The 24,593-nt window shown below is 40.1% G+C and overlaps 2 protein-coding genes across 2 annotated transcripts in view; one reads left to right on the forward strand and one right to left on the reverse strand.

The window, feature by feature from the left end:
* Positions 1–2,375, forward strand: part of ttc38 (tetratricopeptide repeat domain 38) — a 33,774-nt gene extending 31,399 nt beyond the window's left edge. Inside the window, exons 12-14 of the mRNA XM_041795621.1 lie at positions 165–324; positions 788–861; positions 1,240–2,375. Coding sequence (XP_041651555.1) covers positions 165–324; positions 788–861; positions 1,240–1,324 — 319 coding nt within the window. The 3' untranslated portion in view covers positions 1,325–2,375. The remainder of the gene's footprint in view (positions 1–164; positions 325–787; positions 862–1,239) is intronic.
* The window catches only part of LOC121515053 (tetraspanin-9-like), a 258,707-nt gene continuing 236,004 nt past the window's right edge, over positions 1,891–24,593 (reverse strand). Inside the window, exons 10-13 of the mRNA XM_041795620.1 lie at positions 21,105–21,200; positions 18,216–18,344; positions 10,222–10,383; positions 1,891–2,017 (exon numbers count right to left, since the gene is read on the reverse strand). Coding sequence (XP_041651554.1) covers positions 1,949–2,017; positions 10,222–10,383; positions 18,216–18,344; positions 21,105–21,200 — 456 coding nt within the window. The 3' untranslated portion in view covers positions 1,891–1,948. The remainder of the gene's footprint in view (positions 2,018–10,221; positions 10,384–18,215; positions 18,345–21,104; positions 21,201–24,593) is intronic.

The following is a 24,593-nucleotide window of genomic DNA, read 5'->3' on the forward strand; positions in this document are numbered from 1 at the left end:
TGCGGAATATGCCAAAGTTAGTATTTGAGCCTGAGCTGCCTGCTGTGAAGATGACAGCCTCTGCACATGCTCTGCACTCACATAATCACCAGGCCACTGGCACCCCTTTCACACTTGTGTTTTTTCTTCTATGTGTACCTATTGTTAGCTTTTCTTTTTCCCAGAGAGCCAGGAGAGAACCAGCAACATCAGCTGGCTCAGACCCTCGGCGTGCCAATGTGTCAGGCCATGGCGGAGTACGACCAGGGAAACTACAACCGCACCGTGGATCTGCTGTACCCTCTCCGCTACGACATCGTAAAAATGGGAGGCAGTGATGCACAGGTAAAGAGCTCAGAAATGGTTAACTCTGAGGCAAACTCAAAGTAAACAAGGGAAATTAAATAAAGTCAGATCTAAACCAAACAGCTGCTCTTCTATGCACGGCTGAAACAACCTTGAGGCTTTTCTCTTTTTTTAGCATCATTGATCAAACTTTGTTCTTAGTAAAACAAAAATCCCTGTTGTTGTAAAATAGGCCAGAGGTGAAGAACTGTCTGCCTTGGAGAAAAAGCCTCTGAAAACTTTAACATGTGAGAATGTGGAGCCTGGTGCATCAACAAATGAATAATGAAACATGTGATGGATGCTGATGGACTTCACACACGTCTGTGTTCTTTGTGTTCAGAAAACCGTTCCCCGAGGTGCAACCGTATACATTCAGTCTATCAGCAAAGGTTACAAAGTCTCCATACAGTGCTACAGCAGGTTTATATTTACTAATGGCTCTGTTCGCTGTTGTTTACAGAGAGACGTCTTCAATCAACTGCTTATTCATGCGGCTGTGAAATCGGAGAATAAGCACCACCAGAAACTGGGAAGGTAATGCACAAAAGGGATTTGGCCAAGCAGAAGGCTTCATCTTTTCCAAATCAGGCATTGCCCTTCACTGCTGCATCCATGTCTAATGTGGGAATCTGCTGAGAGATTATGGGAGAAACAAGAAAGATGTTGCACTATTTGAAGCCCTGGATTTCATCACGATATCTTATAGTTGCTTTTGGGGCCGCTGTCCACTCTGGTTCTGCAGCTGCTGTTATTCAGCGTGCATATAGAGTGTATGCTGCGGTTATGTAACACACATCCCCGTCTGAACAGCATGTTAAGCTTTCATTATTGATCAGGTCAGCCTCTCAGCTTGTCTCTCTCAATCTGTGTTCATCTCTTTGTACCGTGTTGTGTTGTGCTGAATTCCTGCAGATGTCTTCTGGTGGAGCGTGACGCCATGAGGCCGGGATCCCCTCTGACGACTCGTCTGATGCAGAGAGCCTTGGCTCTGCACTAGACTGATGGAAAGGTGTGCAAGGCCTGATCTCATGCAGAAAACATGAAGGAGCAGCATAGTCTGATGTGGCAGGACTTGGCTTTAAGAGATTATTTCGCCTAAAAAACAGGAACTTATCACTGTCAGCACATCTGAATGTTTTTATACAGCATGCTTTTAAAGTGTAGGGCTCTGTGGCCTTTATATTTCTGACATTTCAGGCTTAGGAGGTAAACAAATCTGCTCATTTCCTCCTGGCTATGACACCATATTCACCCCAAGTTTCCAGGTTGCATGCTTAGTATCATATTCTTGATGTTTTTTTGCTCTTTTAGTTGACAAACCTGTCACTCAATCACTGCAGAGGCGCGTCACTTTCTTTGTCTGATTTTTATTAGCAAACTTCACATTTAGAAATAAATAAGAAATGAAATCTTCATGTCAAGATCAATACAAAAAAACTAAGATATATACATTTTGTGATGAGTACTGAAGTAACACAATAAAGTGCACCACACTATTATGCCTGGAGGCAGCAGCACAATAAGAAGATACAGTAGCTGTAGAACAGATGTCCTTGAACGTCAGAGGAGCCGAGCGCTGCGACTTCTTTCTCTTTTCTCCTCTTCCCTCGTTGGCCCACTCTCACAACACCGAAGTAATCTCATCTTGGATCTGAGAGATCAGGATCTGGGACAGCACGATGCCTGCAATCTAGAGGACAGCAGCAGCTACTTAACATCACAGCACAGACTGCAGAAAAATAAAGCCTCTGCCAGAACGAGGTCCCTCTGTGGGGTGTTTTAACAGTTATTTGGCAGAGAGGAAATGTTTCAAATTAGGCAGGACTGTTTGGATTGTGGCCATTTGATAATTCTGGACTCTTGTACTAAGGCTGGGCATACACTAATTCTATTAACGCTGTGATAGAATGCAAGCTAAAACAGTGCAAGTCGATTGTTTATATTTCTGTACTCACTGTAATATCTGATAACCTCAGTGCTGACACTCTACAAGTGAAATTTTGTCCAAATATTGAAAAATGTCAATAAAATTTCTTTAAAAACTTTGACTGAGGTTGAAGTGACGTGTCTGTATTTCAGCTGTCAGCTGAATGTTTGTTCCATGTCATATACTCACACAGCTTCACCAACACAAGCTAGATCACAGAAAATCTTCCCTGTCAGCTGGAGTTCTGCAGATATTTTCTGCTCATTCATTTCTTTCATGACTGGAAGAAGGAATTATGAGTTCAGACCAAGTGGCAACCTTCCAATATGGAGGTGAAAAATTGCAAAACAGTGAGTGTCCACTTGAGACTGTTTGCAGGAATAACACCTGCTAAAAAGCCAGTTTTTACCCTAGAAATAAACTGGTTTACAGCCTGGTTAAAAAAAACCAAAACAAATGTGTCTCATAAGCTAGTGTCCTCATGTGCTCTCACTGTAAAGGGGGTGACTTTTTTTGCACCACAATGGAAAAACATTACTGCGCACTGATTGGCTCATCTCATTTGACTGACAGATTGCTCGACAGGCAGAAACTACGTTTCTGTCAACCAGAATGCTAGCTAGCTAGCTGACAGGAAGTAGAGCTTAGTGGGTAGGCCATTAGGTTGAGACTGCGGTTTCAATATGGAAGCCCCTGCGAATTTGCTTCAAAAGCTGTTGAAAGCTGAGTCCACCTATCGTAAGTAGACAGCTGACGTCACACAAGGTTTTCCAATTCTTTCTACCGTCACGTTTTGTTGCTCTGATTGGCCCATAAAGATGTGACAGAATGTTCATCCAATCACCCTCCGAGTTTTTTTCAAATGCTCTGTCCTTTCCCAAACGCTGTCTATGAGTGGTTTTCTAGATGAATGTGTGAAACAAATCCATCTGCTGTGCCAGGTTAGGAAATGAAATAAGCTCAATAGCTTCTGCAGCATGAACACAACCCTGTAACCCACCATTGTTGTTTTAATTTGACTTGCCCATGTGGCGTAAGTGGGCTACGCTATGCATGACGTAATTGTTTCAAGAAAGATGCGGTCAGCTGTCCACATTGGGGGCGAAACGGTACCAAATTGAGCTGAAAGGGACTATGAAGCATGCAGTAGATTGTAGTGTACACTAACGGTGGACCTTAATTGCATTGTTGCATTGTTTATAGTGCTTCCTGGAATATAATAGAACGACATGATAACACAAGAGCCTCCCACTCTGAGGGTGACACCACAAAAACATGGCCACTGTTGTATTATGGTCTAAGGAGATTCATTGTTAGTGCAAAGTATAACACCCTACTTCCTGATCACTCAGGATGTTAGTATACGGTATAAACAGGATGTTCGTCAGTTCTTCTAAAGGCTAACATAAAGCATTCCTCACGGGTAGTATCTAACCAACATTCAATGGAAACATCTTTTCAGTAGTCTTCATTTTGATTTAAATTTGTCTCCTTTATCTCACAGATTTAACTAAAGTGTTTGGATGTGCCAGATAAAGAAGAGAACTTCATCATCAGGTTTCCTTCACATCAAAGCGACCAGGATCTGAATACAATCATGTTGACAGGACTCATGGGTAATTCACATGCTTCCCTTTGCCGCTGAATCTTTGGGGACCCAATCAGGCAGATATGAGAGCTACGGAATAAAAGACTAAAGACCCAGTTTGAACACTGTGCTGTGACGGCACCTGTCTCATTTTGGTTAGTGTTCATTCTCATTGTTCAGAGGTATCTTTTGAAGAGTGCTAATTTGATTTCATGGCCAATCTAACTTATTGACTTGGGTTATTAACACCACTTAAAGCAGTGGGATGTACGGTGTGCTGTGCAGCCGTGCAGTGCAGCTGTGAGGATATCATCAGGATCCTCTTTTCTCTGGCTTCATAATCTTACATCACATGCAGACCTCTATCTCGGTTTCACATTAACCTGCACTCTCGGACGAGAACGGTGTAATAAATGAATAATGTGCAGTTAAATTTTCATTGTCCCTTTGTGCCTAGTTATTGCCATCTAGGTATAACCCTCCATTTTAAATCAGTTCTACCCCACTGGTCTCACATTAACCCTGCACCCTGTTGGTTTCTTTTAAAATAACATTTTTATTAGTTTTCATTCTTTTCTTCACGGCTAGTCCGAGTGAGACTCTTTCTACCTCTGCAGGGAAATTTTAGGGAGTGATGTTTGGGTTTGTGTTGCAGGGTTGTTGCAGTTTTAAATTTTTCATGAGTGCTGAATTTTTTCACACATTGACTTGTAAAATTCAGTTGGTTTTTAAAGCTGCAATTTGTAGAATTTGCACACCGAGATGTCTCAATAAATTCAGAAAAGGCTAATCCTATGCTATATACATTAAAAAACGTGGTAACTGCCACTATGCTGTTCTATTGCTTTATCTCATTCATGCTTTATGCTGCTTACTTGTGATGAACCATGATACCAAGCACCCCCATAATGGTGGACATGTTTTCTTCCTATCTATTTCATCCTCTCATCTTGACTTTTTCATTTGTTTTCATTGGCTGGAACAGTAGCAGGACATCTATCCCATAATTCCTTGCTATCCTTGATGTCATATTTTGTTATTGTTGATTGAGAGCCCACTACCCTGGCTGCAGAGCTGACATACTTGGTTCATTTATACACTGCTTTCCACATTATTAAGCAAATGACAGAATATTTTTCAAGTCATCAGCCATTAGAGCATAATTCAAATTGTTTTTGAACAAACTTCATAATGATAACCATTATTTTTTTTTAAATAAAAACCTCAAAATGCACTTTTCCACATTATTAAGCAGGCTACAAGTTTCAGCAATATGGGAAAGAAAAAGGATCTCTGCTGCCGAAAAGCCTCAACTAGAGCAATGCCTTGGAGAAGGATTGAAAACATTTGATATTTCATGAAAAATTAATCGTGATTATCGTACTGTGAAGGAATTTGTGGCTGATTCAGAGCACAGACTGCAGGTTCGTGCAGATAAAGGAATAATGAAGGTTTCTGACAGACAAATTCATCAGATTTAGAGAGCAGCTGCTAAAATACCATTAAGCAGCAAACAGGTATTTGAAGCTGCTGGTGCCTCTGGAGTCCCACCAACCTCAAGGTGTAGGATCCTCCAGAGGCTTGCAGTTGTGTATAAACCTACTATTCAGCCCCCCCAACCAATGCTCACAAGCAGAAATGGTTGCAGTGGCCCCAGAAATACATGAAGACTAATTTTCAAACAGTCTTATCTACTGATGAGTGCTGTGCAACCCTGGATGGTCCAGATGGAGGAGTAGTGGATGGTGTGTGGATGGCCACCATGTCCCAATAAGGCTGTGATGTCAGCAAGGAGGGGGCGGAGTCATGTTCTGGGTCGGAATCATGAGGGGAGAGCTGATAGGCCCCTTTAGGGTCCCTGAAGGTGTGAAAATGACCTCGGCAAAGTATAGAGAGTTTCTGACTGACCACTTTCTACTATGGTACAAAAAGAAGAGCAGTGCCTTCGGTAGTAACATTTTCTTCAAGCATGACAATCCACCATCTCATGCTGCAAAGAATCCCTCTGTGTCATTGGCTTCTATGGGTATAAAAGGAAAGAAACTCATGGTGTGGCCCCCATCCTCCCTTGAACTCAACCCTACTGAGAACCTTTGGAGCATCCTCAAGCTAAAGATCTATGAGGGTGGGAGGCAGTTCACATCAAAACTGCAGCTCTGGGAGGATATTCTGACATCCTGCAAAGAAATTCAAGCAGAAACTCTCCAAAAACTCACAAGTTCAATTGATGCAAGAATAGTGAAGGTGATATCAAAGAAGGGCTCCTATGTTAACATGGAACTTGGCCTGTTAAGATGTTTTTGATTGAAATAGCTTTGATTTCAGTAAATATGACCTCCTAATGCTGCAAATTCAATGAATGACCATTATCAGTTCTTTATAGCCTATAAAATCCTCTAAAACTTTGTTTTGCATAATAATGTGGAACAGTGCATTTTGAGGTTTTTATTTTAAAAAAAAAAACAGTTATCATTATGAAGTTTGTTCAAAAACATTTGAATTATGCTCTAATGGCTGATGACTTGAAAAATATTCTGATTGTCATTTGCATTGATATTTGGGAAAATAAGAGAAAAATGTAATTTGCTTAATAATGTGGAAAGCGGTGTAATGGTATTGTGCAAAATTAGGTAAATTTTGATTTGTATATCTAAAAAGCGTGAATGTACTGCAATAAATATATACAATTGTTTCATGCAAAAAACACTGCTTTCTTACTCAAGGTAAATTTAATTTGATTAAAATTTTCATGATAGCTATGATTTTTCCCTCAGAGTTAGTTCACCAAGTTTAGTGTTACAGTGCCTATAAAAAGTATTCTTATTTAATCTGGACTAGGGTTCACCAAAAGCCATGTGGGAGACTCCATGGTTAAGAGGAAGAAAGTTCTTTGGTCTGACCAAAGTGGGCCTTTTGCCCATCAGACAAGATGCCATTCACGGTGGTGGCAGCATCATGCTGTGGGGATGCTTCTTGGCAGCTAGCCCTGGAAGGTTTGTAAAGGTAGAGGGTAGAATTAATGTGTCAAAACAAAGGAAAATCCTGGAGGATAATCTTTTTAAGCCAGGAAAAGCTACACAGAAATGGTTTAAAGGCACGAAGGGGAATGTTCTGAAGTGGCAGAGTCAAAGCCCAGACTTCAATCCAACAGAGAATCTGTGGTTTGACTTGAAAAGGGCTGTTTACATCTGATCCCTGTGCAACCTGACAGTTTTGCCAAGAAGAATGTCATAAAATTACAGAGTCCAGATGTTCGAGCCTGACTGAGTCCTAGCCACATAGACTCAGAGCTGTGATTGCAGCCAATCTGAATCTACTAAAATACTGACTTTAAGGGGGTGAATATTAATGCAGTCGCTTTTTATCTTATCTGTTTTGTAGAAATCTGTTTTCATTCTGACATTAAAGGTTTTGTTTTTAATTTGGTCCAAAAAATTATATTGACCATGACTAATTTAAAAAATAAAAAACAGAAGGGTAAAACATACTTTTTATAGGCACTTTTAAAAAAGCATTTTTAAAAAAGCATTTTTAAAAAAGCACATTTGAAAATTTGAAAAACAACTAAAGCAAAAAAGATTATTTTGCGTTCCTTTTTCCTCACACCTCATATAATTTTGACAAATAGTGCTGTTTATAGAATCGTTCCCTTGTTTAGTGTGGGGTTCAATCCAACATAATCAAACTATGACTGTTAGTTTCAAATCTTAATTGCTGGTATTCAGAAAGGCACCTCGCTGCAGACATCAGACATCTGCAAATGCATATGTAGTAAAAAGATTGGAAAACACGTGCACAGCTGACGTCCTTTAGCGCTTGCACCAGCAGAGTCTGCATTCACCATCTGCCACTGCCTTTAGACATAGCTTTAGGAAGAGAAACAAAAGCAAGAGATAAAGAAGTTTTTGACAGATAGGCTGATGCAAACAGAGAGCAAGAAGGAGGCCATGCTAGCTGTAAGTGTGAGATATATTCAGCAATGATAGTTGTTCAATATTCCATGTATAGCTTGAAAAATACAAGCATTCAAATAACCGGTGAACTTCAAAAGAAGATTTAAAAGTAACTTGAAGTTAGCCATTGTTCCAGATCTGTTATTACCATCGATTTTTTGGGTTTAAATTTACAAATTGATCACAAACACTCCAGTCCATAATTTTAAACTCTTAAATCCTGTTAACTCATAAAAATGATGCTTAGGAGTGCAGTGTTCATCTCTGTCCAATGATCAGAAGCTGACCTAAATGTGCACACGTTTACAGATATGTCAACTCTGCATGCATTTATAGATGCCTGCTGTCTGCAGCCAGGCTCTCTTGCATATTTCAGCCAGTTGAAACTCACAGCTTTTGTTTGGAATCACTTCCTGTATTATTTAATATATGGCAGAAATAAATTTAAGCATTGTCACTTTTGTGCAATTCCATTCTGTCTTAGCTTGAACCAAAAGGGGCTAGACAAGACGATATGTAATGAAACCTCAGAACATCGTATTATTCAACAACCATCCACAAATTTTCAGGAAAATTTTACCTTATTTTATTCAGTTTTTTAACAAAAGTTTCATTTTTTAAAGCAGTCATTGTAAACCCTTCTGACATCCTAGTTACTGTTTTATTTAGACTAGTGTTGTCTTATACGACAAGAGGGGACATGTGTTATTCAAAGTTAAGTCACTTTTGAAGCATAAATTGCAGCCACTTTTTTCCTTTCCCAAAGCTCTTCTTTGTGCCTTTCTAATGATGCTATCCATGCTTTCATAGCTCTTACAGAAGGTTTTCTAGCAAGCCTGGAACTTTGGTGACTTTCTGGGGACTTTAATGATTAAATCCACACTAGTAACTCTGATATTGAATGTCTTTTTATCCATTCTGTAATCCATTTTTTGACCATTCTTGTCACTAGCTAATGCTGTGATCAAACAATGCATTGTCACTGGGCTGTGACAACCAGTGGCAGGCTGTTCCATCATCATCAACGAATGAGCAAACACCTGGAAACTGGAGGATAGTGCCTGAATGACCCATAATGGAGAGAAAGAGACACTGCAGACAGGAACTGCTTTAAAAAAAAGGCTCAAATACCCAAAAGTACATAGACTTTTATGTAAATATGTGAATATTCAGAAGACTTTTGTCACAGAAAAATTATTTTTGAATTCTTTGGTCGCCAAGAGATGGGAGACATAACATTACTGTTAACAAAATCTTTGAGTTTTAATTCTTGCTTAGTTTTATTCTTTTGTATTTATAGTCCGATAACTGCTTTAAAAATTCCAGTGACATTTCTTGAGCACACATATTTGTAAAGCTCAGGTTGTACTGAAAAATAAGGATATTTAGAGCTTGACTGTGCACCGCAGGGTTGATGTTTTACAAGCTTTTTAACGCAAAAAGTCCAGGTGAGACAAAATGGTTAAAATGAATAGCTATAGGGCTCAGAGGGTTAACACTGATAGAGGGATGCACAGATACATTAATGCATCAGTGTGGATGTAGATGTGTCAGGAGGAGGGGTGAGGAACATCTAAGGAAAAATGTCAAGAATTTAAGAGTTGTGAAGGCATTACGTATTCATGTATGTCAGGGGTCATCAAGTACATTTGCACAAGGGCCAGATTGAAGATAATCTTGGCAGAAACTCCGGGGCCCGGACTTTCAGATACACAAAATTTAACAAAATGTAACCAATTTATGACACTTTTCCCCTCTTTAACCAATTTTTCCCACATTTTAACCTCTTTTTACCACTTTATCTGGTCATTTTTGCAGCACTTTTGCCAACCTTAACCCTATTTTTAATTATCTACTAATTATGACAGTAAATTTTGGTAAAACAGATCAAATGTTAAGTCATTCTCACACTAATTCAATATTTAACAGCAGCAGACATTTAAAGCCAAAGCATACCACTAAAACCTGAGCATTGTCTTTTCATCCTTTTTTTAATTTAATATCTTTCAGGCCAGAAAGGAAGCTTTGAGGGGCCTGATATGGCCCCAAGGCCACCAGTTGATGATAAGTGATGTATGTACTCACTAAGTCATGAGAGTTCATGTCAGGGAGTACTCAAACACAAGGTATCTGTCCATCCCTACATTACTAACCCTGCTGTGTTTCCTAAGAAAGGGTGCAGGCTTCTGATTGATGCAGTGCCTCTTGGACTGTTTCCCAGTGCCTGATAGCACCATGTGAGTCTGTCTTGGAGTGATCTGGGCCCTGTCAATATGTTGATTGCTACACACTCAGTCTGGTCAGCCTTCAGTTAATGCAGGTATCGACTGGCATTTATGTGCAAGAGCTTCTTTAAGATAAGACTCGAGTCATTTGGCCCAGGTGTTTTCTGGGGATAGCATTTAATAGGCACACGTGTGGGTTACCTGAGGTAAGGCCAGACCCAGGGCCAGAGCCCCCACCAACAGCAGATGAGACTCGATCCACATCACCGCTTTGTCTGCACATCCCACCGGGTAGATCGACTTGTTTGCCTCCAGGTAGTTTTGTGTTTGAACCCCGAAACCACACATGGTGTTAATCACTGCCTGAACAACAGAGAGACATGAGAGTTTGAGTGAAAACCTTTCATCCGCCTAGTCTTTTCCACCTGAATCAGTTTTCAGATGAGGTGTCGCACACTGATTTTACATCATTTCTGCTGTTTTGCAATGACAGATGTTTAAGTCATTGTGACAGCCCAGAAAGCCTGTTGACTTGGGCGGAAAAGCAGCTCTGCTAGCTTGTGTCAACAGCATCTTCTTGATGTAACAAGAAAGCTGGTTCAGTCCCTGCAGCAGGCGTGCAGTTCCAGGCTGTGAACAGCAGGTCGCAGCACTGCATCAGCTCTCCCTGCTGTTTAATTAATTGATTTTTTCAGCCATGAAGAAAAGGTTGCTGTGATCTGTTTTCCGTGTAGCACGATGTATAATCAATATTAGTGTGATGGATCTACATGCACTCTTTAGCTTTCTGTCTTCTCACAAACTGGAAGTCTTTGGTGGCCTGTGAGCAGCTCAGCTGCGTCTGCACCCAGACGAGACAGGCAGCATTTTGTTTGTAGGAGTGCAACTGCAATATTCATGCTGGGTGACACCATTTGCATATATACAGTTTGGTTCCTTGCATGCATACTTATCTGCATATATTTCATTTGTTCTATATTTGCAGGCAGCTGTGTGGGTTGATTATGTAAACAAAATATCATAAAAACATTTATGAAAGGAGCTTAAATTTTGAAACAGGTAAATCCCTGCTGTCAGCATAGTTATAAAGGTTGCCTCATGTTCCTTGTAGCTTCATACCAGCCTCCATATCAACACTATGTCTTTGAGAAGGTCATTTTATCTCTGCTGGGTAGCCTTGGCTGGGGTGCAGTTCGTCTGGCTTAATTTTAGAAGCATTCCCTTGATTATTATATAATTCAGAGCTTATTTTAGATGCAAATCACCTCGTGAGGACCGCCTCGTGAAGACACTCCAACAATCCTTTATACAAGTTCCTCATGTGGGAGAGAGCAGTTGGCCATTATGGCACCAGTCTGCACACAACACCTCGCTTTGCCCCAGGGAGAGGGAACAACACAAGCAGCACTTTCTACCTGCAGATGCAGACATGTTGATGCTGCCTCCAGGCAAAGATAAAAATAGCCACTGCAGTTTTGACACTCTTATGTGCTTATTCAACGTCAAAATAAGGCAAATAGAGTTTGTCATTGTCAAGAAACTCCAGCTACATTCAGCTTTATAAATGGTCTGGTGTGTAGTGTAGCTGATTTTAGACTCAAGTTTTTCATATCTAATAACTTTAAAGCAGCCAACACTTGAAACGCAGTTTATCTAGAAAATTATCCTCAGCACCAAGACTAAAACATTCAAATATTAGCTCTTTATCAGGAATTTTCCTTTTTCTATCACTTTAAGCAACAATGTAAACTTTTCTACTCAAAATCTGCATTTCAAAGTTGATCTTAACCTCCAATTTCCACATATTCCACCTGCACAGCAATCCGCTAATGTCCCAGAAGCACCAATCCACTCCACTTCACTCAAGATCTGCACCAGGTCTATTTCCAGTCCTAGACGCAGACAAACCATGCCAGTCCACATAAAGGGGATCGATGCAAACAGGTGGAAAAACATGCAAAGCATCCGGTCAACTTCACAATACAACATGCAGTTATGGACGAAAGTATTGGCACCCCTGGAATTTTTCCAGAAAAAACACCATTTCTCCCAGAAATTGTTGCAATTACAAATGTTTTTTGTATACACGTGTTTATTTCCTTTATGTGCATTGGTTCACGCAGGAATTTTATGACAACAGTGGATTATTTAGCCTTTTTGGGGTTGATTTACTGTTCATTTCAAAAAGATTTCATGATTTTATTGCTTCTCCCATAGACGAGTACATTTTGAAGTGAAAAGATACATTTTTGCCACAAAGAATCCTCTGTTTCATGTAACATTATGTTTATTTATTTATTTTTTTTAACCTCAAAAGTAAATTTTTCCTCATTTATAGCTCTGTGGTAGCTCTGAGATCCACTGACTCCCAGTGACCTTTTGCCTGTGCTGCAGGATGAGATGTAATGTTGATAAAGTGTTGCTTTAGTATCTGGAGTTGGTGCATTGTGTTATATTCATTTATACTTTGCTGTATCCAGCTGATTGGAGCGATCTGCTTTACGTGGATTGGTGCGGTTTGACAGCACAGAAAACAGACCAGCAGCCTACCTCCAACAAAGCGGAGCGGAGCTGCAGGGACGCCCTGGAGCCGGACTAGGGCACGGGCAGTGAAAATGCCCTGATTGACAAGAGGGAAGGATTTGCTCCACAGCTGACGGATTGCAGCGCAGCCACTGAATGTGGAAATTGCATCTCAGAAAAGGATGGTGATGAATGGAGCTAAAAGAGTGACAGGGTAAGAATCTGCACTAGAGTAAATAATGTACAGACTTTTTCACGCTAGCTAAGAACTTTGCAAACAGAAGGTGACACCAACCTGGCTATGCTACTGTTGGAAGAGTGTTAAATATCCATATTCTCAACATGCAACAGCTGTAGATGCTAGCATAATTATCTATGCACAAAATCCCATTATCTAAGTCTTCAGGGAATTCAGAGTCCTTTTTGTGGCGAAGCAAACTAAAGTGAATTTGTGGAAAACGTGGCTATAATAATTCAACCTGATAAAACATTAATATTGGATTTGGGCTTTATCTCCAAATCATTTGGTAGAGTTGTCGTCTTTCTACGTGGTTTTTCCAGTGTATTCATTAGAATATCCACTACAGCTGTGGTTTCAAGGTGTAGTTCACCAACTTTTTATGCATTATCAGGGAAACGTGTTTATTTTTGAAGATTGTTTGACTTTAAACTGACTAAAACTTGTTGCCATAAACTGGTTTATGCCAACGGTCTGCAGATGGAACCTGACATGCAGGATGGATTTGTCTCACACCTCCATCTGAAAAACGATAAACGTTCTGTCTGTCAAATCTTTATGGGCCAATTAGAGCAACAAAACACGTGACGTAGCTGCTACCAAGGAGTAAACTCCATAGAGAGCTGCATTACGAAACCATGGCAACTGTCGACATGTCAGTGCATGACTTTTGTTGTGTTTGAAAAGAAAACAACTCACTGCTGTTCTTTGTTCTTCTTTTAACAAAGAAATGTCAAGTTCTGATAAAACAGGCGCTTTAGCAGCATCCACGCCAATCTCACCCTCCATAATTTCACCGGCCTCTTGTCGCGGCTTGCTTACGTCACGCCCGAAAGATGCTGATTGGTCCTGTCACTTTCTAACCGGGCCCAAACGGTTCAGATGGGAGCTTTGCAACATGGATTCACCAGTGAGAAACATGGAAATGGGCGTATCCATCTGCTTTGCAAAGTTACTGCAGATGTGAATTACCTTGAAGGTGGCCCTGGTTCAGTGCATTAAATAGCATCCCCTTTTATCATAAAAACTCAGTTTACAATCAAAAAGAGGAAATAAACTCAAAGAAATAAATTGTTAGCTAGTTAGCAGCTTGTTGCCTTTCCCACTATCGTACACTAAAAGTTCTATTTTTTAATGTCTTTGAGGCACATTCTGGACAAAAATATACCAAAGTGAAGGAGATTCACAGGTGCATTTGATATCATGGAGATGCCTGTAGGAATGAATGAACATCCACTTGACTTGCCTTCATAACCATGCTTAGCCTAAGTGGAAATAAGGTCTACGATAGTGACCCCAAGTCTTTGACCATGTTTATAGTTCAGGTCAAAGCTTTTCTCTCCTTTGGTGGAAACAGATCTGAATGCCATCTGTTCATCTCTTAGAGTCCAGGTTAGAGCTCACACCTTAAAGCACATCTATACAGAAGCCGTCACTCTCCTTCCCTGTTGATGGTGAAAATCAGCATGTTTTACATTTGCAGGTGTCTTTCAGAGAGTGAAATTATTCAGAAGAGTCTTTTTTTGGTGCTTTTCTTGCTTACAGGTAGCAACAAATTCCTCAATTTAAAGAAGATCAAAAAAAAATTAAACATAAAAAGTGTATTAGTGCAGTTTCTGTTCAAAAATAGCTGATTCCATTTATTTGAAGCTAAATCACCCAAACAAGTCTAGGCAGATATCTCACTTAAAGATATTAAAGTCAAAAACAGGGCCTGGATTGCTTTGAATAAGTGAGAAAACTGCCAGTGAAGATGCCAATATTTAGTTGTTCAGTGTCTGAAAGGAAATGACTAACAGCTCAGCTGGTACATTTTAATTTGTATGTTTTCTTTTATCCGAGCAACTCTGACCATATTTTTTGCTTGAATGAAAAGATGATCTGAAGTTGTCTGATAAATGTGGGTTGAAATATTTGTTGAGACGTATTTTGAGTAGAAAATGAATAAATTCAGTTGCTTCGATCTGAATTACAGCAGTGCACCGTGTGCCCTCGTTGACTGACTTAGTCATGCTTCTGCTCTCAGCCTTGGATCTCACTTGTTCTCCTTTGAAACCTTTGTGAGAAATTTCTCAGGAGCATCTTTCCACAGTGAATGACTGCTGCTTATTGGCGTCTCACTTAACAAGTCTCCTTTGAAAAAGAGTTTAAAAGTCACTTTACAGCTCATTTAAAGCGTTTTTTTCCATTTAAATGTTTGTATTAAACATTTTCACAAGAGCTCCTCAACGTTTTCTCAAGAGTTGCACACAATCAAATCTTTTTACTCAGACTTCATGCAGACGCCAGAACTTTACAGCAAAAGTCCAGTCCTACTCAAGGTGAGCTGACATGTGACCCAGACAGGTAAAACTCTGGAGTGTTCTCTGCAAGTTACTGGAAAAAAATGGGACCTTTGTGTCCTTGAATTCCAAAAAACAATGTCAAAGGTATAAGTGAAAGGTGCTTCAAGCTGACAACACATTATAGAATTTAAAACCTGACTTTGCATGGATTTGTCCTCTCTGATGATTGGAAAGGCAGGTCCTGAGTCAAAGTTTGTCACAAATGACTATTTGTCCATACAACCCTCACCTGTGTGATGTCAAAATGTTAACCTTACTGCATCCTACCGCCCAGAGTCTCCCTGGTATCGATGTTTATTTTCTACCATTTGAGGTCAGTCTGCCTCTGACATAAAACCCACAACATATGAATCTCAGCGTTAGTTCATGCAGAACACAGTAGTCATCAGCTGACGGCCAGCTGATCCTAATTATTGCTCCCACAGCCAATCACAGCTCTTTCTGTCAACACAGCGTTGTATTTGAATGTGACATACTCCTCAGTAATCCTTGCTTGCATTTATACTGATTCACCACGCTGTTGCTGCTAGTAAAGCTTAACCTCCTCCATCCCAGCCTCCTCCTTTACGGTATAAAGCTGGTTGCACCCACATATTGACAATCATGCATATGTATTACTTGCTTTTGAACTAATTGTATTCAGTACAAATTTATCTATCTATAAGGGGGTTTGTTAAAAACCAAAGCATGCTGCCTGACTAACTCAGGGAGCATCTTTTGAGCAGAGCCTTCTCCACCCAGTACTGTGTATCAATTTTGCAATTAAATGGTTAAATGTATTATGAGACTGAACCAAGGAAAGCAAGCAGACCAGATACAGCCCCAACAAGATGTTATGTTTTAAGGCTCAAGAACATTTTTCTTTTTTTTTCTTTTTCTTTTTTTGCTGCAACTATAACACACACCTTTGCACATTCTTCTTCCTGTTTTGATCGATCTGCTCTATGTGGGTTGTCGTGTTTTGACAGTGGCCTCCAATAAAAATAGACCTGGCACATATTTTGTTCAGAGTTTCGCTTCTGGAACATGCTGGAGACAAACCACTACACATGCAGTTGAATTACAATGATTGATTAGATAGAGACTGATTTGCTCACAAGTGTGTAGTATGCAGATTTCTGATCAGGCAGAGTATGTGGAATTTGAGGGTGACACAGGCCCAGAGTAGCTCATCTGCAGAACCGCTCTTAAGTAAGTTAGTTTTTATCAATGTGAACTTTGGCAAACATGGCTGAAGCTTATGTTGGTATGTAGCTTATGTATCTACATAGCTTACATAGCTGCTTTGTTAGCTTAGCTTTAGCTACATTAGTAATGTGTCTCCATTATCTAAGGATGACTTAGGATAACTTAGTTTTATCAACGTTTTAACAATGCAGATAACATTGATAAGTATCTTACATAACTGCTTTGTAAAAATAGCTTCATCTCCATTAGCTGCATAGCTAACAGAGCTATGTAAGCTATTCTGGCTGTGCTGGAATGTTTTTGAGGAGGACGTGCTTTTTTCCTGTAAGCAGACTGCTTCATCTGCTTTATTTAACATTTTTCTAATCAGATTTGGCAGGTAAGGATTTTGACTTTTAACCTTTCATATCCTAACCTTTACCTTAACCCTTCACAGAAGTTTAACCAGATTTTTCAAACACATTTTAGGATGTTTTCCCCTCTGACACAGTCGGCGTCTCAGATGAACAGTCTGTTAGGGTGGACGTTAGAAATGAACAGTCTGCAGCCAGACTGTCTTGCTGGGGTGGCTAACAGCGTTTCCACACCTGAAAATTGTTTGCTGTGGTCCAAATGATGGACCAATTTGTTTAACTGTTGCCTAATTACTCCAAGTCTGGTCCAAAGCAGGCCAAGGCCCACCTTTTTCAAGTGGTCTAGTTGTTTGGACCACACACCAGGGTTTGACCACAGTAGCTTGGCAAAACAGTCAAGTGTGTTCCTCAGTCATCTTTTTGCACTAAACTTTGGATCTACCTTTGGGCATTTTTACAGCTATAATTTGTCTTCTTTGGTCTGAATCATGGACTAATTTGCTCCAATTTGGAGAGATTTACAGGCAAACCAAAATGTCTGATGCACATGTAAAATGCTTCCTAAATCGGTTGGACTTTCTTGTGGAAAAATCCCAGATGTAATCAAAGACTCCTGCCTGGCTATAGCGGCTCCAAAGAGACTCTCTCATTACAGAATGGACAGTGAACTGATGCTGGGTCTGGAGGTTTCTTTTTTATACCAACCATGACCTGCTTATACACCAAAACTGTTTCCAAAGATCCATTAGGTGTGGCGGTGGTCTTTAATATATGTCTGACTGGCTGCAGTGGCTGATTTAAACCAGTGAAACCAGCAAAACTTCCTACTAGGTCAGATCAAGGTTGGTTTATGTTCTTACAACAAATGAACCAGATCAGACTTTTAAAAATGTGGAACTAGAGTGTCAGTACAGTTATTCAGTCCGCACCAATCTACAACTTTCAACCAGGGGCAAATGAACCATTCTAATGCAAAAAAGTTTGTACTAATCCTGTGTCACACATGCACTCATGTTTCCACAAAAAAGCCAATCTGAGCTTGACTTTATGCAGACTTTCATGCCAGACCCTCCAGGAAAAAGTCTGCACCAAACTGAGGCGAGCTAAAGTGTGAAGTCAGCAGGTATCCTGGGCAAACGAGTGACTGTCCCATGTTTAAAGCGATTCCAGAAAATGCCAGGAGGTGAAAATTACCTTGAAAATGTCAGAGTATATATGTGAAGGGTGCTTGAGTCTGTCTACATACAGCAGAGGTTGTAAGGGGTTTTCTAGTATTCAAAAGAGTGTCTGATATTGTTTGATTCCTTCAAGTGTCCTTGGGAGAGATTGAGCAGTTATTTAGTCCTGCAGGCTACACCATGAGTGAATGAGCAATATGTGAATGACTTATAGAGAATAATAGAGGAAAGATACTGTGCAGGTCATCTATTTGCACTGAAGTGCACTCTTTCTCTGTATAAAAGTGTACGTGGATGGTGTAGCTGATATGAAGCATGGTGAGGAGACTTGAAGAGACATATTGCAGTCTTCACCATAAGCATCTCTCACCTCTCCAGGAACAGGCATGCAGCAGGAGTAGGGCACACCACAGCGCTCAGAGCTGGGGTTCTCAAGTGTACAATTAAAGTACAGGTTCCAGGACCAGTCTGTGTAGTTGTTCCACCCACAACACTTGAACTGAGAGGGGGAGAGAGAGAAAGCACAGGTGTATATTTAGAAACCCACTCCTGCTCTGCGCTGTACATCCTGCCAGTCTGGGCTTCTCCCGTGGGAAACCCCGCGCTCACAAATGTGCCAGTGTGTGCAGATGGAAGAAGGATGTCACCTGAGGAGAGCCCCAGAGTGCAGGAAGTGTGTGCTACATGGAACCTCTCATGTGGAAAAGCCTCGCTAAAGCCAAAATAAACAAAGACATAGAGCTCTGTGCTGTCTGCTTGTGGTTTCCTGGTTTGATGCTGGAAAAATTCAATAAACCACCGACTCTGATCAATAAGAAGACTTGAGAGATATCCATACATTTCTTCTGTTATCTCTACTGCCATTTAGGGCTGCAGGGGAGCAGAATGATCCCAGCTGGACTCTTTTTGTCTTTGATTCCCAGGCTATGAACGATTCTGTTCGATCCGATCTGATTGGATTTGGTTTGATTTTAAGCAAACGAAATTAAATGTGGAATCCAAATAACTTCTTGCCTTATAAAACCATGTTCACAAGAGTCAGACATTTTTTAATCAGATTATGAATCCAAAAGGATTTGTGTGCAAGATCTTAGTGGTTGTTGTGCTCAGAAAAGCCTCAAAAGTTAAGACAAAATTGGACATATGTTTCTTGATATCATATTTGTTTGTTCATCTACTTTCATTTTAAAAGGAATATTATGCTGGCTCCATGCTAACGCTAACAGCACTCACTGACTGGGTTTATTGTTTATTTGGATCCCCTTTAGCTTTGGCACATGGCTGATGGAAAATGCACAAATATTCCACACAAAATTAAATAAATACTCCACACAAAGTCAGATGAACAAAAATGCCTTTGCTTTTTCCTGCCAACATTTCAGTTTTTCAGTCTGTCTTGCTCATCGCTCATCATAAAGACATGGATGCTGTTTCCAGAGCTTGAAAATATTTCTTCTGTCTCATCGTTCTATCTCAAAGCGACGACTGCATCAGTCTTCTCTTCTTTTGCCATTTTCTTCGTTAACGTTTGACTTTTGCACATGCAGAGCGTCCTACTGATCTGAGCATTTGGGGATGCCTTAAGCCGCATTTCCATCAGGTGGTCCTGTTTGATTGAGTACGGTTAGGTATGCTTAACCTCAAAATAGTTTGCATTTCCACAGACACCCATACCCTCACTTGGTGGCTGGGCTGTAAAGGCTTTGCATGTGACTTCAGCAGCACGAGTCTGCTGCTCCAGCCGATGAGTTGTAGCAAAGATGAGTGACAGATAGTAAGAAATAAGCAGTAAACAGCTTAATTTCAGCTAAAATAGCTTTTTTAAAATTACTCCATCTTAATTATGTTAACCCCATTCAGTCCAGATCCACAGCTGATGGAATATGTGTACAGAAACAGTTTGAGTTGTAACCGTACATTAACATGAGAATATGTCTAGTCTGTAACAGTTTATACAACATAATGTAAAAGTTTAGAGCTGAACCATGAGAATTTGTCACTTTAAAGATAAACTAAAGGTTTAACTGGTGTTAAAATCAAACTACAAAGTAAGAAATCCTGGGTGTGGATTTCTTACTTTGTAGTTAGTCCTGTGAGTTTTAAAATAGGCTGCAGCCCGAAGTTTGACAAGAACATTCAACAGCCACAGAGTGGTGTTTTCACAGGTTACCTAGAGTAAGAAGAAGAAGAAGAATTAGCTACAATACAGAGAATCAGCTGATCTAAAGCTTTTTATTATATTAATTCACTTTCACATCCATCAGGGATAAACCAGGCTGATGTGAGCCTTCAGGCTCTGCTTTGTGTTGTTAAAATCAGGTCTAGATAGACATAAGGAAACTAAATTTATGACAACATATCACTTCCATGTTTTGTTTTGCTGCCCAGCTGAGCAGTGACGTCAGTGCAAACCCCTATTGATGTGTGAAGCTCCGCCTTTTTGGGACAGATAGGTAAGATTGGTACCCCTACAGAGAGGTGCCAAAAAATAGGACGGTACAGGTCATTTTTTGGGATCCTCTTTAACTTTTGATATACAGAAATAGGGCAGGGCAATTAGTTGCAAATTAGATTAAATCACAATATGGCATGCTGCAATTTTCAAATGGCAGACGGTGCAATATTTCTTTAACCTGAAGAGTGTCCCAGTACCAGTTTGATATAATCTTTTTTTATGCTTTACACATTACTCAGACATTCAAGAGTCTTTTTATTTTTGTTTTTTACACAAAAATCCTACTTTTCTTGCTCATGTATTTATTTTTCTTTATCAGAATGAGAATAATATGAGAAATGATTATCCCCTTCAATATAGCAATTGATATCAAATTAGCTATGTGAGCCAAAATAACAATCCACAGTCCCTTCATAACACGGGGAAGTCCCAGAACCTGGCTAGTGCATCTGTTTTGCAAGGTTAGAGGTGTCCCAGACGTGTCCTTTATTGTTTGTCATGAGGTAAAACTTGATTTTTAGGGAAGATGGCTGCCAGATGGAGCTCTGGTAATGCTCATAATGGGAAGTCTGACCTCGGCATTGATCACATACTGACATACTCACACCTTCGGACAATTTAGAGTCACCAGTTAACCTAAGCGGTATGCCTCCTGTCTATGGGAGGACTCCTGGAGGGAGAAAGCACAGGAAGAACATCCCACTCCTCACAGAAAGGCCCTGACAGACAGGGATTTGGATCTTGAGACATCAGTGCTTTTGTGTGATATAGTGAGCTAAACACAGACACTCTAGTTAAGTGCACCTCTTTTTGGATGTAATCCATCAGGTTCTGCAGATCCAGGTCATCCCTGTAGTGTGTGATGGCTTTCTTCACAAACTTTCCCAAAGCGTCTCGAGTCTAGGAGAGAAGACACAGGGGAGGTTAAACAAAGAATAATAGCTTTTGTATTAACATAGGCATGTTCTAAAGAAATTAAATCTGTTAAATATTAATAGCTTAATTAAAGCTGCCGGAGGTAACCTTATCTATAAACGTCTCTATAACCAGGCTCCCGTGGTGCTCGGTGTCGTGGTGAACACTCGCAGGTTGGGCTGCTCAGTTAATTACTCCAGCTGCATGAAAGGAAAATGGCTCCTTTTTTCTTTTCTTTAACAACTTTACTCAGACGCTGTGGAAATCCTGTCACAATACAAAGTGGTCATATCTTGTAGTGTTTCCTGGCAATGTTAAATCATTCCTCAAGAGTGATCAGGCATGTTTTCTTTTGTTTACTTCTACCTTTAACTGATTTGCATGAACAATTTATGTGCATATTTTTGCACTGCTCTGCATTTGTTTATTACTAAAAGTCCATCTAGAGACGTATTTCAGCTTTTAGACTACAAACACTTCGATATGCAGCATTAGATCCCTCATTGAATATTCCACATCCATGTATCTGTCCATATAAACATAAATAATGGTAAATGTCAGAGGAAGGCACATAAAATGCTCTTGTTTGCATTATATGAGCATCCATTGGGACGTATCTCATTGAGACAGCAGTGAAAGCAGCTCTGCTGCTGCTGCCGTGTGCTGGCTGCAGGAGTGCAGCATAACAATGATAATAAAGCCATTCATGCCTCCAAGATCGATACACATGATGCATGCCAAATGAAGAACACACATGCAGGTTTGGTGCTGTTTCAGCTGCACTAGAGAACTGCATCAACTTAGCCATTTGTTATTATAATGTGGTACTTCTAATCAGCTGCGTTACAGCTGAGTAAACAAAACCCAGATGGAATATGAATAGATTATATTGATTTGTGTGAATAATATGGAATGACGTTGATTCAGACATTAAAACTATGTGCTACTTTGTATTTGTAGCTTCTTTGTCCTTTATAGTGTGGCTCTTTTTCTCTTTTCATTTTGTTCACTAAAGGTAGTTTACAATCAAATGATCCTAAATGTCCATTAAGGGTCAGGAAGTGGGGGACAGCCATTAGGAATGAATGGGACAGGGGAAAGTTAGTACTTTACAGCTCTAAATGGATTCATACGCTGAAATTATCATCAGAAAATTTCTACATACACTGAGTACGAGACCTACACTTTACAAAACAATTGTTTTCACCAGAGTTTAAGTGATTTACCTGGCGTAGAGGTGATCAATATCACAAATGAATCAGTCCTGCAGACCTCCTAGCTTTTGGAGTTGTCTAGTCAGATGAAGGGAGATAAGAGTCTATAATAGTGCAATGTAAAAAAAAAAAAATAAGTGCATCAAATGCATCAATAATCGATTAAGAATCGAACCGTAACCCTATGAATCGTAATCGAATTGAATCATGAGGTGTCTAAAGATTCCCACCTCTAATGAAAACTATCCTTATTTTGTCCATATCACACTTTTAATTGAAACAGTGCTCACTATCAACTGAATAAACTTTCTGGGGCGAGAGTCCGACGAAAGATGAGATGTTCACGAACGAGCGTGGGCTGTGAAATGAATCTCTAACGTGAGCCATGGCAGCTCGCTCCCCTGTGAGTGCCAGTTTCCTCCCTCCATCCTTTGTCATTATTTAATCCACATTAACAAACCAAGCTGGGACCAAATAGGGCTGAACGATTCGCAAAAATAATCTAATTGAGATTTTTTCCCCCAATATTGCGATTGCGATTTCATATGTGATTACTTTTAGGTTCCTCATCTTATGGATTGTTTGGCAAACGTAAACAATAAAACATTCTATACTATAACAGCACAATGTTAGATTAATTAAACTAGGGATGAAAGATTTAAAAAATATCTCATCGCAATTTTGGCTTATATAGCAAATTCGACATCAATTGCAATTCTAAAGGGAATGTTACTGTTTAATGTTTTTCTCTTTTTGATGAAGAAAATAATACACATGAACAGGAAAGGCAGGATTTTTGTAAAGGATTTTAAAAAATCATTTGATTGTATGCACAATGTGTAGAGAATAAAATATCTGCAGCAAAAAACTGTATCAAACTGGTATTTTGACAATTTTCAGGTCAAGGAAATATTGCAATGTCTGTGATTTGAAAATTGCAGCAGGCCATATTGGGATTTAATCTCATTTGCGATTAATTGCCCAGCCTGAGTACAATGTGAAGATATGTTTGGGAGCCAGACAACTTCTTTAAAGCCTGAATATTTCCGTTGTTGGGACACAAAAGTAGCTAGTAATAGTAGTTATCTCCTGCTGCATGATGTTGTCTGCATAGAGCCTATTGTTAAATCTAGAGTAAGACTGTAATCAGGAACTTCAGAGCCCTATACAAGGATCTGGTTTATTTGCTTTTTACTTTCTTAATTTTGCAGGTCATTTTATTCATGCAACCCACTGAAAATAGCTTTGAGTCCCACTTTTTGTCCACAACCACCAGTTGAGAACCAACTTCCTCTCCAGGCTATAAATGAGGTTTTGCATTGCTAATATTAAGTTTTTCTGTTCTCTCATGTAATTAGTGTTTGAAAGGTATTTAATGCAAATCTCCATCCTTAAATCTGTGAAAACAAGGAGGGCCATGGTTACACAGACCGAGTTCAGACGTAATTTATGTTAATAGGAGCACAGGATGCTAATAAGCTGCTGAACTTTGAAATTTCATTCATATTAAGATGAACTTTAGTGAGCAGCGCTTTGCTGAAGGCTTTCTGGATTGTTCCTGTTTGAAACCGTGCTGAAGTATAGATAAACACAGCACGCTGTATGAAATCAGCCCAAACATCTTCACGTTGGAGTATTTTCCTAAACTGTGAGAGCGTTTTTACTGTCCTCCCACCCTTCCATCTGCTTCTGTCTCATCACGTGCTACAGTACACTCGTGGGCCTCAGAGCCCACCGTCACACCTCCTCATGTCATTAGTGGCAGAGTCTCCTTCAAGGGATCTGCTGAAATGGAACATTTGGTTCCACTTTGAAGTGCCGGAGCAGTTGAATCATTTAGCGAGGAAGGATGCTGAGCGGGTTGTTAAACTGCTCTGTTTAGCAGCAGGCAGTCCGAGCGCTGACAGAGAACACAAGGGAGAGGAGAGGTATCATCAGACACCAGGCACCTCGCCACCAGACACGCCGCCGTTGGTCGGCTGTTGTGCTTTTATTCCCAGCGGAGCTCTAATGGGATGTTACTGTAGGAGATAAGTGGATGTTAGAAGGGGGATTGTTCCCTTTACTGCAGCCTTCCAATCATTCACCGGGGTCATAAACTCAGGTGTGTGTACATTAGTGTTCGTGCTGAGGGGGTTACCTGTTGTCCTACAGATTCCTGCTC

This window comes from Cheilinus undulatus, linkage group 9 (assembly GCF_018320785.1).
Source record: "Cheilinus undulatus linkage group 9, ASM1832078v1, whole genome shotgun sequence".
NCBI lineage: Eukaryota > Metazoa > Chordata > Actinopteri > Labriformes > Labridae > Cheilinus > Cheilinus undulatus.